This window comes from Anopheles cruzii, chromosome 3 (assembly GCF_943734635.1).
Source record: "Anopheles cruzii chromosome 3, idAnoCruzAS_RS32_06, whole genome shotgun sequence".
Classification (NCBI taxonomy): Eukaryota; Metazoa; Arthropoda; class Insecta; order Diptera; family Culicidae; genus Anopheles; species Anopheles cruzii.
Window position 1 is genome coordinate 12,775,116 of NC_069145.1, and position 12,961 is coordinate 12,788,076.

At 50.9% G+C, this 12,961-nt stretch overlaps 4 protein-coding genes across 4 annotated transcripts; 2 read left to right on the forward strand and 2 right to left on the reverse strand.

Annotated features, from left to right (window-relative positions):
* Nucleotides 1-242: 242 nt before the first annotated feature.
* LOC128273830 (probable DNA mismatch repair protein Msh6) lies at nt 243-4,026 on the forward strand. The gene is made up of 4 exons (XM_053011885.1): nt 243-992; nt 1,077-3,602; nt 3,674-3,829; nt 3,907-4,026. The coding sequence occupies exons 1-4, from the start codon at nt 243-245 to the stop codon at nt 4,024-4,026; spliced, it is 3,552 nt and encodes a 1,183-aa protein (XP_052867845.1).
* An 826-nt stretch (nt 4,027-4,852) lies between these two features.
* LOC128271729 (glycoprotein 3-alpha-L-fucosyltransferase A) lies at nt 4,853-6,741 on the reverse strand. The gene is made up of 5 exons (XM_053009352.1): nt 6,645-6,741; nt 6,495-6,582; nt 5,713-6,293; nt 5,464-5,647; nt 4,853-5,386 (listed from the first exon to the last, which is right to left on the reverse strand). Exons 1-5 carry the CDS (start codon nt 6,728-6,730, stop codon nt 4,853-4,855), a joined length of 1,473 nt encoding a protein of 490 aa, XP_052865312.1. The 5' UTR covers nt 6,731-6,741.
* A 1,831-nt stretch (nt 6,742-8,572) lies between these two features.
* On the reverse strand, nt 8,573-11,657 carry LOC128269704 (alpha-soluble NSF attachment protein). The gene is made up of 5 exons (XM_053007092.1): nt 11,412-11,657; nt 10,854-11,040; nt 10,634-10,765; nt 10,246-10,566; nt 8,573-10,179 (listed from the first exon to the last, which is right to left on the reverse strand). The coding sequence occupies exons 1-5, from the start codon at nt 11,501-11,503 to the stop codon at nt 10,030-10,032; spliced, it is 882 nt and encodes a 293-aa protein (XP_052863052.1). The 5' UTR covers nt 11,504-11,657; the 3' UTR covers nt 8,573-10,029.
* A 389-nt stretch (nt 11,658-12,046) lies between these two features.
* On the forward strand, nt 12,047-12,958 carry LOC128269864 (GPN-loop GTPase 2). Its single transcript, XM_053007269.1, has one exon. It carries the CDS (start codon nt 12,047-12,049, stop codon nt 12,956-12,958), a length of 912 nt encoding a protein of 303 aa, XP_052863229.1.
* Nucleotides 12,959-12,961: the final 3 nt, after the last annotated feature.

Here is a 12,961-nt window from a genome sequence, read left to right on the forward strand (position 1 = left end):
TGAAAACTATTCAAACCGTTTGAATCGGTACGCTCGGTTGAATCAACCCTGCAAAACGTCAAACCGTGTGTCATGTGAAAGGCGCGAATTTCGTCAACAAAGTTTGTTCGTCTCAACAAACTTTTTGTGGCCGAAAGAAATATCTCGAATAAAATAAAAGTAATTGTTTACCGATCCTTGTTCGTCGAAAGCTTATCGAGCTTATTCGTACCACTTGATCCTGCTCTGTGTTGTGCTCAAAAATGTCCAAAAAAGGGGAAAAATTAACGGGTTCACCGAACACATTGCTGAACTATTTTGGCCGCTCGCCGGCAAGCAGCAAGAATTCCCCCAAACCGTCCACACCAACCAGCGCCCTAGCGAGGCAAGTTTCTCAACGTGCCGGCACAGACTCCGGCGATAGTACACCGAAAAGCAAGTTCGCGTTTAGGAAAGAGCAAACCTCGGTCGGTAAAGAATCGATAGCGAAACCAGCGCAAACGGCCAATGCCGCCAACGACGATGAGGACGAGATTGTAGTCCACAAGAAGCGGCGTCGTGTCATAAATTTCGACGATTCGGAAGACTCGGGAGATGGCGAGGACCGCGTAAAGGCGCCAGCTAAGAATGGTTCCGTTAAGGGCGTCAATAATAACAATGAAACCGAAAACGACCATCAAAAGGCATCGGAAAAGAAATCGTTCGATCTGTCATCGTTCGAGCGAACCGACGAAGACGATGATAGCGAGGGAACGAAAAAGTCCGTGAAGGAGGACGACGATTCCTCCGGTGGTCCTGCACAAAAGAAAATCAAGCTGGAAGAGAAGTTTAATCTCGGCCAGGACGATCAGGAGCTAACCTCAGCGTTGGAAGAACGCACGTGGAGCCACCAGAAACTGGACTTTCTGAAGCCGAACAAAATTAAAGACATCCAGGGCAACCGCCCGGACAGCGAGAAGTACGACGGTAGAACGCTGTTCGTACCAGAACCGTTTCTGGGCTCGCTCACACCCGTAAGACCCCGTTCCGGTGCCAATTTTCGGTTTCGTATTTTTTTTCTTTGCCTCTGACCTGTTTAAACCTCTTCCGCTTTTCAGGCCATGCGTCAATGGTGGGAGGTCAAGAGCAAACACTTCGATTGCGTGCTGTTTTTCAAGGTTGGCAAATTTTACGAACTGTACCACATGGACGCCGAAGTCGGCGTAACGGAGCTCGGGTTCAGCTTCATGAAGGGCGAGTTTGCACACTCCGGATTCCCGGAGCAGGCTTACGATCGCATGTCGAGCACGCTGGTCGAGAAAGGCTATAAGGTGGCCCGGGTGGAGCAAACGGAAACGCCCGAGATGATGCAGGACCGGTGCAAGGCCCAGCGGACCAACAGCAAGTACGATAAGGTGGTGCGCCGTGAGGTGTGCCAGATTACGGTGAAGGGCACGGAAGTGTACGGCCAGCAGGTGCGCATTACGACCAATCACCAGCCGCGCTACATGATGGCGATCGTGGAAGCGGTTCGTCCGGGGGCCGGCAGTCGGTACGGTGTGTGCTTCATCGACACCTCGATCGGACTGTTCCATCTCGGCGATTTCGATGACGACAATCAACAATCGCGGCTGCTGACACTGCTCTCTCACTATCCACCGGTGCTGCTTCTGCACGAACGTTCCGCCACCGGATTTTCGGAGGGTACGCAGCGGATTTTCAAAACGCTTCTCGCGAACGTACCACGCGAGGCACTGACAAGCAACAGTCAGATGTGGTCTGGCGAAAAAACGTTGAAATATTTGGCAGAAAAGTTCTACGGTGGCACCTCGGGTGAAGCCTCCCAGTGGCCATCGGTACTTCGGTCTCTGGTGGACGAGTCCGACAGCCTCGGACTGACACCGAAACAATCTTCTCTGCTGGCGATGAAAGCACTGGGAGGATGCGTGTGGTACCTTCAACGGTGTCTCCTCGATCAACAGGTCATGCCTTTGGCCACCTACGAACAGTACATCCCGCTCGATGCGCAACCCGATCGTGAGGCTCCCGCAAAAGATCGTGTCCGCGCGGCGAACGCGAACCGATTCATGGTGCTCGATTCGATCACCCTCAAAAACCTAAAGATCGTCGGTGACGAGAACTCGTTGGTGCAGAAAATGGACCATTGTTGTACTAAGTTTGGCAAACGATTGTTCCACCATTGGGTGTGTGCGCCGAGCTGCGAGCGTGAAGTGATCGTCGAGCGACAGCAAGCCGTCGGGGAGCTGATCGAAGACAATGCGCTGCTGCAGGATGTGCGGCAGTTGCTCGGCCAGCTACCCGATCTGGAGCGTTTGGTGGTGCAGATCCATGGCTTTGGCAATGCGCGGTGCAGCCGTAACCATCCGGCCGGGCGAGCGATCCTGTACGAGGAGCACACGTATGGCAAGAAAAAGATTGGCGATTTTGTTGCGACACTGAGCGGGTTCCGCTCGCTGCTCGCTCTTCCGACGCTTTTCTCCGGTGCCGGATCGGTGCTTCTTAAGCGCCTAACGCAACCCAAGTCCCGAAACGGCGCATTCCCGTTAGATACGATGCAGAAGCAGGTGACGTTCTTCGAGAGCGCATTCGACCACGAGCATGCCCTGAAGAGTGGTGTAATCGCACCGGAGAAGGGAGTGGACACCGAGTACGATACGGTCGAGCGGGATATTGAGGACCTGAAGCGCGAACTTGAGGAGTACCGTGCCGAGCAAAGCAAGTACTTCGGATGCACGGTCGAGTATCATGGGAACGATAAGAAACGCTTCCAGCTGGAGGTACCCGAGGCACGCGCAAAAAAAGCCAGGAGCGAGTATTCGCTAGAGGGAACGAGGGGGGGCAAAAATGCGGTCAAGCGATTCCACACAGACGAGACGCGCCAGTTCCTCAAGCAGATGATACAGTACGAGGATAAACGGAAGGCGGTCCTGAAGGATCTGTCCCGTAGGATCTTTGAAAAGTTTTCCCTCGAGTACGGCACCTGGAAGTCGTGTGTGGAACTGGTGGCCACCCTCGATGTGCTCACGTCGCTCGCCGAGTACGCTCGATCAGAGGGGGTCACGTGTGTGCCGGAGTTACTGGAAAAAGCCTCACCGAATGGGAAGCCACTCATCGAGATCGAGGAAGGCATTCACCCGTGCGTTGGCAGTGACGTGGCGGAACGATACATTCCGAACGGAATTGAAGTTGGCGACGAAGGCAGGGCGACCCTGGTGCTGCTAACCGGTCCCAATATGGGCGGTAAAAGTACGCTGATGCGGCAGGTCGGTTTGCTGGCCGTGATGGCACAAATGGGTTCGCGCATTCCGGCCCAAAGCTGCCGGATGACGATCATCGATCGCATCTTTACGCGTCTCGGTGCGAGCGATGATATTATGGCCGGACACAGCACCTTCCTGGTGGAGCTGAACGAAACGTGCGCCATATTGAGGCACGCGACAGCGGACAGCTTGGTGTTGCTCGATGAGTTAGGCCGTGGAACGGCTACGTACGACGGTACGGCCGTTGCCGCTTCGGTCGTACACTTCCTGGCGGATCTTCAGTGTCGCACGATATTTTCAACGCATTATCACAATCTGGTGGACAGTTTCCAGGACGATCCTCGCATCACTCTCGGCCATATGGTATGCTTGGGGTTCGACGTCTTGAGTTGTGGGTTTTACTAAAACTTTTTGATTTTCCTTGACCACCGTAGGCCTGCATGGTGGAGAATGAAGACGGCGATGACCCGACGCAGGAAACGGTTACGTTCCTGTACCGCTACAGTGCCGGAGCTTGCCCGAAATCGTACGGCTTCAACGCGGCCAAATTGGCCGGGATGCCAGCTGCTATCATCAAACGAGCGTACGAGGTAAGGAGCCTTCCGCCAAACGCCGTGGACGTGTGCCGTTGCCTGTAATTGAAATAATGTTTTTGCCCCATCCGTAGCTCTCCAAAACGGTCGAAGCGGATGCACTGAAGCGTAAAATCATGATGAAGCTAGTGAAAAATGCGCCCCAGCAAGAGATAAGGGATCTCGTCGTCAAGCTGAAAAGCTGCCAATTTTAATCGCACCAAAATATATCGGCTTGCGAACAATTTCACATCTTTACAATACATTCTCTCGCTCGTATACGCCCAGTAAGTATTATGTGCCATAAGTACAAAAGCTGAACTGCACCAAGAAAACGAAGAAAAAGAATCTGGAAGCGAGTTCAACTCTCACACTGAGGTCCGAAAGAACCTTTGGAACAATAAATATTATCTCAAACAAACACAAACACCAAGGCGTATCATTTTGGGGAAGCGAAAGAAATTATTGCTGGCCATTATTGGTTCTTTTCTACATCGAAAAAGACAATGTATTTTGAAAAATATTTCAAATTATTACACTGAGCAGAGAACGGAATAGATTTATACAGTTTGTGTTTGAAGAGAAAAATTGAGACGAGTAGTTAGTGCTGTTTCCATACTGGTTCCAGGCCGTTCGTCGGCGCACTGCTGTTTCGCACCCCTTCGGGTTTCTTACCTTTGAAAAGTAATAAATAATCAAACACTATTCCTGTCCGGTAACCGTGTACGTAACGAATAATTTAACTACCCAAACCAAACCTACGAAGTACTGCACCGACCAGAACCGAGTTTGGCTTCCGTTGCTGTCCTTTAATCTGTGTGTCGCCAGTAGCTCCCGGCTGCCTATCACTGCACGAAGGAACTTTGCTATAATACATCTCTTTGGGACCGTGGGTTCGGTATCCGATGGCCACGGTAATGGTAATAATGCTGATCATGTTCCTCGCTAACAAAAATCATGGTAAGACGCTCGTTCGATTCACTTTCGCCCATTCTTTGTGCGTTCCGTCACCGTCCTTTCGACACCACCACCGCTGGCGTCTTATCGCCGGGCGTCGGAGGAGGGTGACTTATCCGGAGGATTGCGAGCCCGATAGTTGCGCCAGGAGCCATTGGTACAGACGCCCGGTCCGCGCCACCAATCGTTGATGTCGTCGTACCACTTTGGCTTCCGAAACGACGCTTCGTCGTGGAGCATTGCGCACACCCGGCACCAGTAGTACGTGTTGATGAACTCGCCCGTACCCTTCCATTTGAAGTAGGAGTTGTACAGCTCGTCGTTGCGATCGACCAGGTGTAGGTACTCGGCCAACTCCTTCGGTGAAGCGAACTCATCCACGTGGATGTACGACTTCTGGGGTGAGCTGGCCTCGTAGTCCTCCGGGCGGGCGCCCATCACGATTGGCAGCACGTTGCGCGTTAAGGCATTGACGAAGAACTTCTCCGTGATGTAGTCCTTGCAGTTCGAGTTCTCGAACGCGAGATAGAATTTGTAGTCTCGGTCCAGTATCTCGAAGCACCGCTCGGCCGTGCTACGCGAACACTTGAACGTCCCGCAGGCACCGTAAATGTCAACCTGGAATGTGGGGAAACGAAAGGGTCATCGTTCAGGATCGTTCGCACTAAACATAAGGACGCCACCGTTCGACGCACCGCAATATGCTTCTGCAGCTCGTGCGCATACTGGAGGCGCCCGTTGCGTGCCCCACAGTTCGACACGAACCACGCCACTTTGCGCGTCTTGTTGAGGGCGTAGTTTCGATCCTGTTCGATCTGTCGGATACGCGGATCGAAGTATTCCCACTTTTCGTACGGTGCCACTACGTCACTGTCCTTTCTGGAAGGGATGAAATGGGAGTGTGTTACGCAATTGAAAGGCCACCCGTCCCGGGCACCACCCACCTGTAGGTGGCGGTCCAGTTGAAGACGTCCGGGTACTTGACATGCTGCGTGTGGTACGGGCACTCGAGGAAGTACATCATGTAGATCTGGTAAGGCGACCGCGGCACGGAAGGTGGAATGAAGTGATCCTTGTACAGCACCAGGTCGGCCGTTGCCGCCTTCTCGCGCTGGGCCGTAATGGAGCAGGTCGAAATGGGGCACTTGGAGCTCAGGAACACGTCCCGACCGGCCTTCACGTTCCACGGGCTGAGCCCGTTGTAGACGAGGATCGTTTTCAGTTTACCCTTGCGCTTGATTGTCTCGTAGTTCGGCGGAACGAACATGAGCTGATTGCTAATCCGATCGCCACGGGACGTTTCGCTCGGCAGCAGCCGGGCGAGTCGCTTGTTGGTTTTGCGATTGCGCCGCGCCGCTTTCGGGTATCGCATGCCCTGCGAGAAGTACCACGGCAGATCGCTGGCCGTGAACGAGTCTTTCGAGTGTTCCTCGGACCGGACACGGCCGTAGTCCGCCACGATTTCGTTTTCCTTGTCACCCACACCTCGATCGCCGGTGTCCGGTGCTTCGGTGCTGACCGTAGGCTGGAGAATAGAACAGAAATCTTCGTCAGCGATCATCGTTCCGCCCTTGGTAAACCGCCCGTGTGGTGATACGATCATTATGCACGAACCGCACGCCACTGGCTGATAATTATATACCGGGTCATGATGGTCACAACACCAAAATGTGGTGTTGTTTATGAAATGATTAGACTGTGGTAAACCGCGACACAGCGCACTAACCTCATTTCGCGCATTAGTGTTTTCCTCTAGCTGGTACTCGTCCCTGGCGTACAGCACGTGCGGTGCTTTGCCACTCCAATCTTTATCTCTGTAACAAGAAAGGTCAATTGTACCAACGGTCGCCTGCGCTTATACCAACGGAATCATTACCTTAAATTGAACACCAATAATATCAGAACGGCGAAACATAAAACAAGGAAAAAACATTTCTTGGGCGACACTTTCGACAGTCTCATCCTCAGTGCATTGCCGCCACTGCACTGTGATTGATTGATTTTCACGCTGCGCTAGGGCTCGGCAGACGGGCCAATAAGCTCCAGAGGACCTCGTTTCTTCCTTTCAGACGTTCGCCAAGCACTACGGGCGCACTACCACTTGGCGGCGCACGTGGGCGCTACTTCACTGGAAAGCCGCCGTGCCATTCGGATCTTGCGCCACCCGATCGCCACTATCCATTGCTGCGGATTCGATCACTGCCAACGGTCCACGATCACTGTTCGGTCCACAATCGCAAAGATTTGTGAGCTATAGTTTCGCGGTGGGCGGATTCTTCCTTCGGCCAAACGCAGTGATATATCTCGAGCGGCGCACTCTCGCGTAGTGGCTATCGCGCTTCTGCTTGCTCGTTATGCTGTTCTCACTTTTTCCAGCATCAGAATGCCTTTTTTCTGCATCCCAACGCACTGCCCAAAATGTCGGACCTTATTGCCTGCGGTCTAGCGTGAGCTATCGAAAAATTGACTCAATTACTATTTCTCATTTTCTTTTTGAACAATGTACGCCCAGCGGGCCACCAGGCCGGGTGGCATTTTCACGCCACAAAAGGTTGGCCCCGCACGATGAAATAATAATCAACCATCCAGATCGAATTCAGTTGGAACGCGGTGTGCCTGTGAGTGTGTGTGCGCGGTTTTTTGCTGTTTGTGCCTACAAAACCCTGCGACTTGACCACCAATTACGGGTGGGCGGGCGGGTGTTGGGAACGCAGTGTTGACCCCGTTCAAACGCGCAGATATTCGTATCCCGCGGGCGACCAGATTCAGTGATAATGGCGATTATTTCACAGTTGCCTGACCACAACAGCCTTGTCGCCGCGCCTCTAGTCACTGTTTCGCGAACACCTTCAATGAGATTTTTGGGGCTTTTCCACACACCGAGTCTACCGCGTTAACTGTGCGAAGGTTCCATAATTCTCCCTTCCGTGTACACACCCCAATGGTGTCGGTTTTCGTTGCATAAAACACTCCTTCTGTAACCTGATTTTTCACGCACTCACTATCCGGAAATGGTCTCAACTTTCTACTGACTGATACAGTTATGATATCGCTCTCGCATCATCTCAGAACAATCCTGACACAGTCCACTAGGATAAAGTGTTTTTATTAGCTTCCGAAACACCGAACCACGGTTCGTGCAGACGGACGTAACATTTTCCTCAACCGACCAACCGAGCCCGACTAACCGTCCGCGACCGTAATGTTCACCAATGTTCGCGGCCGTTTTTTTTACTACGCTCCCATCGAGATTTTCCAGAGCGCGAAGGGTGAAAATCTACGTGGTACGTGGTTTATTATCCTTGCTGCTCGCCCACCAATACCAGCGTGCCGATTCCGCGGCAAACACACACACACTTGGCCGTGTCTGCACGAACGCAAGGATGCCGAAAACAAACACGCAAACGCACGTGCGCATGCAAAAAGCACCTCGGTAGCGGTATCGGGCTCCTTCGAAACGATTCGCACCGATCGAGTATCCTGACAGTTGAAACCGGTTGCGAGTGAACGCGACGATGCGGCGCTTTGACGACGTGGGAAAGCGAGAGGGTCACATGCCCGTCGCGGTCAGGGTATTGGTGCACGAACACAACGCAGCGTTCGCGCCCTACTGCCGAGGGGAGGAAAATCCTTGCCACCCCTCTCGAATGTGCCATGTGCCCGTAACGGGCTGAGTGGTGCCTTGTTGCGGAAGACAACGAATACTCAAGGATTCCCATAGCGCTGGAGCGATCGAAAAAGGATTAGATTGACTGTTTGCTTGAGCTTTCTTGCTCGAAAGATACACGAGTGCAGTTTGTAGCGTTGACTTTATTTTATTGACTTCATTCACGTAATTTTGTTATTGCAATTCAATTGGAAACATGTAGTCGTTAGTATAGTTTGCGTTACTAGTTTACTCCCGTATTCGCGCGTTTTCGCTGTTGCGATTCCGTCCCGAGAGTCCCGGACAAGAACCGGCTGGTGTCCTGTTCGTTTGCGATAGTAATAATTTAATGTACGTGTCTTGTGAAGAATGTGATACTGCCATTCTCTGTTCGGAGTCCTACTGCCCGTGGCGGAACCGTCCTCCTGGCCGTTCTTCGTTAAAAGATCTTGGTTTCCGTCCCCATTCCGATTCGAGGAGCTTCACGGTTTGCGGTAGGATGGTGTTTGAAGGGGTCGTCTAGTGGCCTGGCCTGGTTTCACCACTGAGTATATGTGTAGTAACAGTACGATTGATGCTATCCAGCTATTTAGCCTGCGTTTCGTTTAGATGTAATTTAAATATTTTTTTATCTTGATTTTTACTATACTTGTTTGCTAAGGGTGATTTGTCGCAAATCATTAGAATATTTAATGCCCGCTCGGTCACAAACGACGGCTCTGCAGTTGCTACAGCACGCAATGGAGGAAGAAAATCACTCCTTTACTAGCCTAGGTTGGGTTTTAACATATTTTTGCAACAATTTGTAGTTCCGTTGCTCGCGCTAATTTCACTCGCTGCTACGTCGCCACATCGGTTTCACGCGCAGGGATCAAACTTAATCTTCCGAGAGGCACCCAGTCAACGCCGGCAACATCGTCAGGCCAGGGGATGTGGACAAAAGATTAAATTCACGATCCGCGCCCTACTAAACTGCTAGTATGGTAATGTCATCACGATTCCTGCGCTCAGAAATCAAATCCATCTCACGCACTTCGCTCAAACTGTACCTTCGGCCTTGCCCACTTGGACTCGTAATGCATTTAACGTCTTAATCGCTAATAGTGCATTTTATTAACAAAAAAGAAAGTAATGGTAAACGAAAATTGTAAGCTTGCTACAGACGATCTTAACACATACGGGAAACAATCGGTGTGTCGCGCGGCGGTCCCCGTTTCAACGCGCCGGTCAACACATATCAGAAATTCACGGTGCGGGCTCGCGGAATAAGATGGAACCTTAACATTTACGGGTTTTGATATCTTTACAGTGTTCAGCGAAAAACTCTATCGGGCCTACAGCGGTAGAGAGGATAAAATGTTCTTTTTTGTTATAGTTTCCGATTTTGTGTTCTTTACCATCCAGTGGGATATAGATGCACCTTTTAAAAGAGTTTGCGCCCGACGCCACACGAGAGCAAGTTCCTTTTCTAGAGACGGCCGATCCCGCTCCAAACAAACTATGCTGGTCCGCAACCAAACGGTGCCAATGTCTTAATGTCGGTGCCTACTAGGATAGAGCGGACCGCAGAAGAAAAACTAAAGTACGAATCGTGCAGTTCAAAGTGGTAAACTTTTTATCGCAGATCGGGGTTGTCGTTGGCCTGTTTCTTGATTCTCAGCAGGATCGTTGTGTACCACTGATCCAGCCTTGAGATGCTGTCGTACTCCTTGACGGCTTCGGTAAACCCGTCCACGTTCTGTTCCTCCAGGTGTTCGCAAAGTGTCTGAAATAAGCAAACATTGTGAATCGCTATGCCTACCTTCACTCGCTATGGCCGCGCAATGCCTACCTTCACCAGCTTGTATTCTCGCGAATCCTGGAATGCCGGGTACTGTTGTGCGTACTTCTCCATCGCATGTTGAGCATTCAGCAAATCGACACTTAGGTGGCAGAGAGCGGCACGGAAGAAGTATTCCTTGGCGCTGTACTTGAGCAGCGAGCTGTCCAGGCACGATCCGGCGACCTGCTCGTAGATCTGTATTGCCTTTTCGTAGTCCTCCAGCTGGGCCGCATATTGGGCCACCTTAAGCATGCATTTGTTGGCGGAACTGGTCGACTCTTCGCCCTTAAAGTAATCGGCCGCTTGCTCGTAGTGCTGCACGGCCCGTTGCTATGGAGACGGAGCAAAACCCAATTCATTGAACGCAGTGCGCTTCGACGGGCATCAACACACATACCAAATCGTTCGCCTCGTTTTCGTACATCTCGGCGATGCTCTGATGGTGTTTGGCGGCCATTGTAAACCTTCCCATGTCGGTGTAAATATCGATTGCCTTCAACAGGCAGTTAACGGCTTCGTTTGGATCGGTCTAGAAAACAGCGTCAAAGAAAGCCGATTAACAAAAAACAGCACAACTTATCGTTGGTATTCATATTGATGGACGGATTGTAGATTACTTTTTTGTAACAGTTGGACGCGTCCACGTAGTTGGTGGCTGCATCGTGCCGACTGCCTGCCTTGGCATGCAAATTGGCCGCCTCGCAGAAAGCTGACCCGGCCTGACCCCACTTTTTGGCCATCTTAAACATATTTGCCGCCCGCTGGTAGCACTCGACCGCTTCCTCCACTTTATTAGAGCCGCCACTGTGCAGAATGAATCAGAACAAAAAACAAGACAACGCATCATTAGTGAAAGGGTGGAAAAAACAATGACGACGCAGATGATTTCAGTGAATATTATCGATTGTTTTAGCCAACCACACCGTGCCACCCACAACACAAAGACCATGCATTGTGCGGTAATTCACAGATGACACCCCGTCCATAGGCGTGACACAGATATGAGTAGCACCGAGCGCTAGAAGTATGAATCCAGCGCAAAGGTGACCCCGGGACTGGACAAATTCAAATTGTGACTCATCACGGACTCGCTCCCGCTTTCACCAGATTGTACTGATAGTGTTCTCGTTGTCCACCGCATACCGATGATCACAAGGGCAATGGAATTGACCTACCCAAATAGCGAACCAAAGAATCCTTTGGACGAATTCAGTTTCTTTTCTGCCTCCGCAATCAGCTGCATTGCTTTTTGTTCGTTGTCGGCCATGATGACGATTGCACAGATTTGTTTTCCTACACAGCACGATGGTAATACTTTGTAATTTCCACGCAGTAAATGCCTCTTCTTTTCAACGACGATTGTGCTCCGCTCCGCGAATCTTTCGACTTTGAACGGGAAAAGCTGTATTATTGATTTTTCATTCCCGTGGACAAGGAAACTGTGTAGGAAGGAAAGGAAAGGACGGAAGGAAAGAAGGGAGGGAAGGAGGAAGGCGCGACTGTCAAACGAATGTCAACACTCACAGCAGAGTGTGAGTGTGCTGTGAGTTCAGACAGGCTTTAGTTTCTTTCCTTAATTTAAACAATTAACATAACTTATGTTGGGGCTACGTTGAATGAAACATTACTAGCTATTTTAATTCTTCAGTTTCAATAGGTATACACCATTAAAATGTTGGGACTGATGGCAAATTGAACACCACCCTGTTTTTCATTGAACGAGTAGAAAAACATTGCGACTGTCAAAATCGTGCGTACATAAACAAAACAATTGTTACGAACGGATTTCCCAATATACGGTTTCGGAACCATGCAAAACAGTCTCGTTAAACTGCGCTCCCAGTCTCCGCTTTACGGCCAGCTGGTGATCGGTCCGCCCGGTGCGGGTAAGACAAGCTACTGCCACAAAATGCAGCAGTTCCTCGAAAAAATTGGCCGCAAAGTGGCGATCGTCAATCTGGATCCCGCCAACGATAACATGGAATACAAAAGTGCCGTCGACATCATGCAGCTTATCACTGTACAGGACGCAATGGAACAGTTCGCGCTCGGTCCAAACGGAGCCCTCATCTATTGTATGGAGTTTCTGGAGACCAATTTCCAGTGGTTGCTCGATCAGCTGAAAAGCATCGATTGCCAATACTTCGTATTCGATTGCCCGGGTCAGGTGGAACTGTTTACGCACAATAATGCGTTGAAAAACATTTTCGGAAAGCTAGAGCAACTCGGATACCATCTTTGTACCGTGCACCTGATCGAATCGCAGAATTGCGCCGAGCCACACAAGTTTATATCGTGCCTGCTACTCTCACTGCACACCATGCTACAGATGGGACTCCCGCATGTGAATGTTCTGAGCAAGGCCGATCAGCTTAGGGAATGCGAATCTCGGCTGCCGTTCAACGTGGAGTATTACACCGAAGTACTAGATCTAACCTACCTGCTAGAGTGCATGGAAAGTAGCCGGTTCGGCAGTCGATTCACGAAGCTAAATGCGGCCATCGTCTCGATGGTGGAAGATTACAGTCTAGTGTCCTTCTTGTTGCTCGATTCACATCGCCAGGAAAGCCTTCTGAGGCTCAAGAACGCGATCGACAAAGCGAACGGTTACGTGTACGGAGCGGGAGAGGAAAAGAATGTAAACACACTGCTCGCCTGTGCCGTCGGAGCGGAAACGGAAACGGAACGGATGGAGCGCGACTTGGATCCGTATCTTAGGTAATGT

Coding starts and splice junctions, on each gene's coding strand:
- LOC128269704 (XM_053007092.1), bottom strand. CDS start 11,503: ATGGCCGACAACGAACAAAAAGCAATGCAGCTGATTGCGGAGGCAGAA. Junction 10,766..10,853: donor CGTCCAACTGTTACAAAAAA/GTAATCTACAAT, acceptor GCTGTTTTCTAG/ACCGATCCAAACGAAGCCGT. Junction 10,567..10,633: donor AAAACGAGGCGAACGATTTG/GTATGTGTGTTG, acceptor CCGTCTCCATAG/CAACGGGCCGTGCAGCACTA.
- LOC128269864 (XM_053007269.1), top strand. CDS start 12,047: ATGCAAAACAGTCTCGTTAAACTGCGCTCCCAGTCTCCGCTTTACGGC.
- LOC128273830 (XM_053011885.1), top strand. CDS start 243: ATGTCCAAAAAAGGGGAAAAATTAACGGGTTCACCGAACACATTGCTG. Junction 993..1,076: donor TTCTGGGCTCGCTCACACCC/GTAAGACCCCGT, acceptor TCCGCTTTTCAG/GCCATGCGTCAATGGTGGGA. Junction 3,830..3,906: donor TCATCAAACGAGCGTACGAG/GTAAGGAGCCTT, acceptor CCCCATCCGTAG/CTCTCCAAAACGGTCGAAGC.
- LOC128271729 (XM_053009352.1), bottom strand. CDS start 6,730: ATGAGACTGTCGAAAGTGTCGCCCAAGAAATGTTTTTTCCTTGTTTTA. Junction 6,583..6,644: donor TTATTGGTGTTCAATTTAAG/GTAATGATTCCG, acceptor TTCTTGTTACAG/AGATAAAGATTGGAGTGGCA. Junction 5,648..5,712: donor AACTGGACCGCCACCTACAG/GTGGGTGGTGCC, acceptor CATCCCTTCCAG/AAAGGACAGTGACGTAGTGG.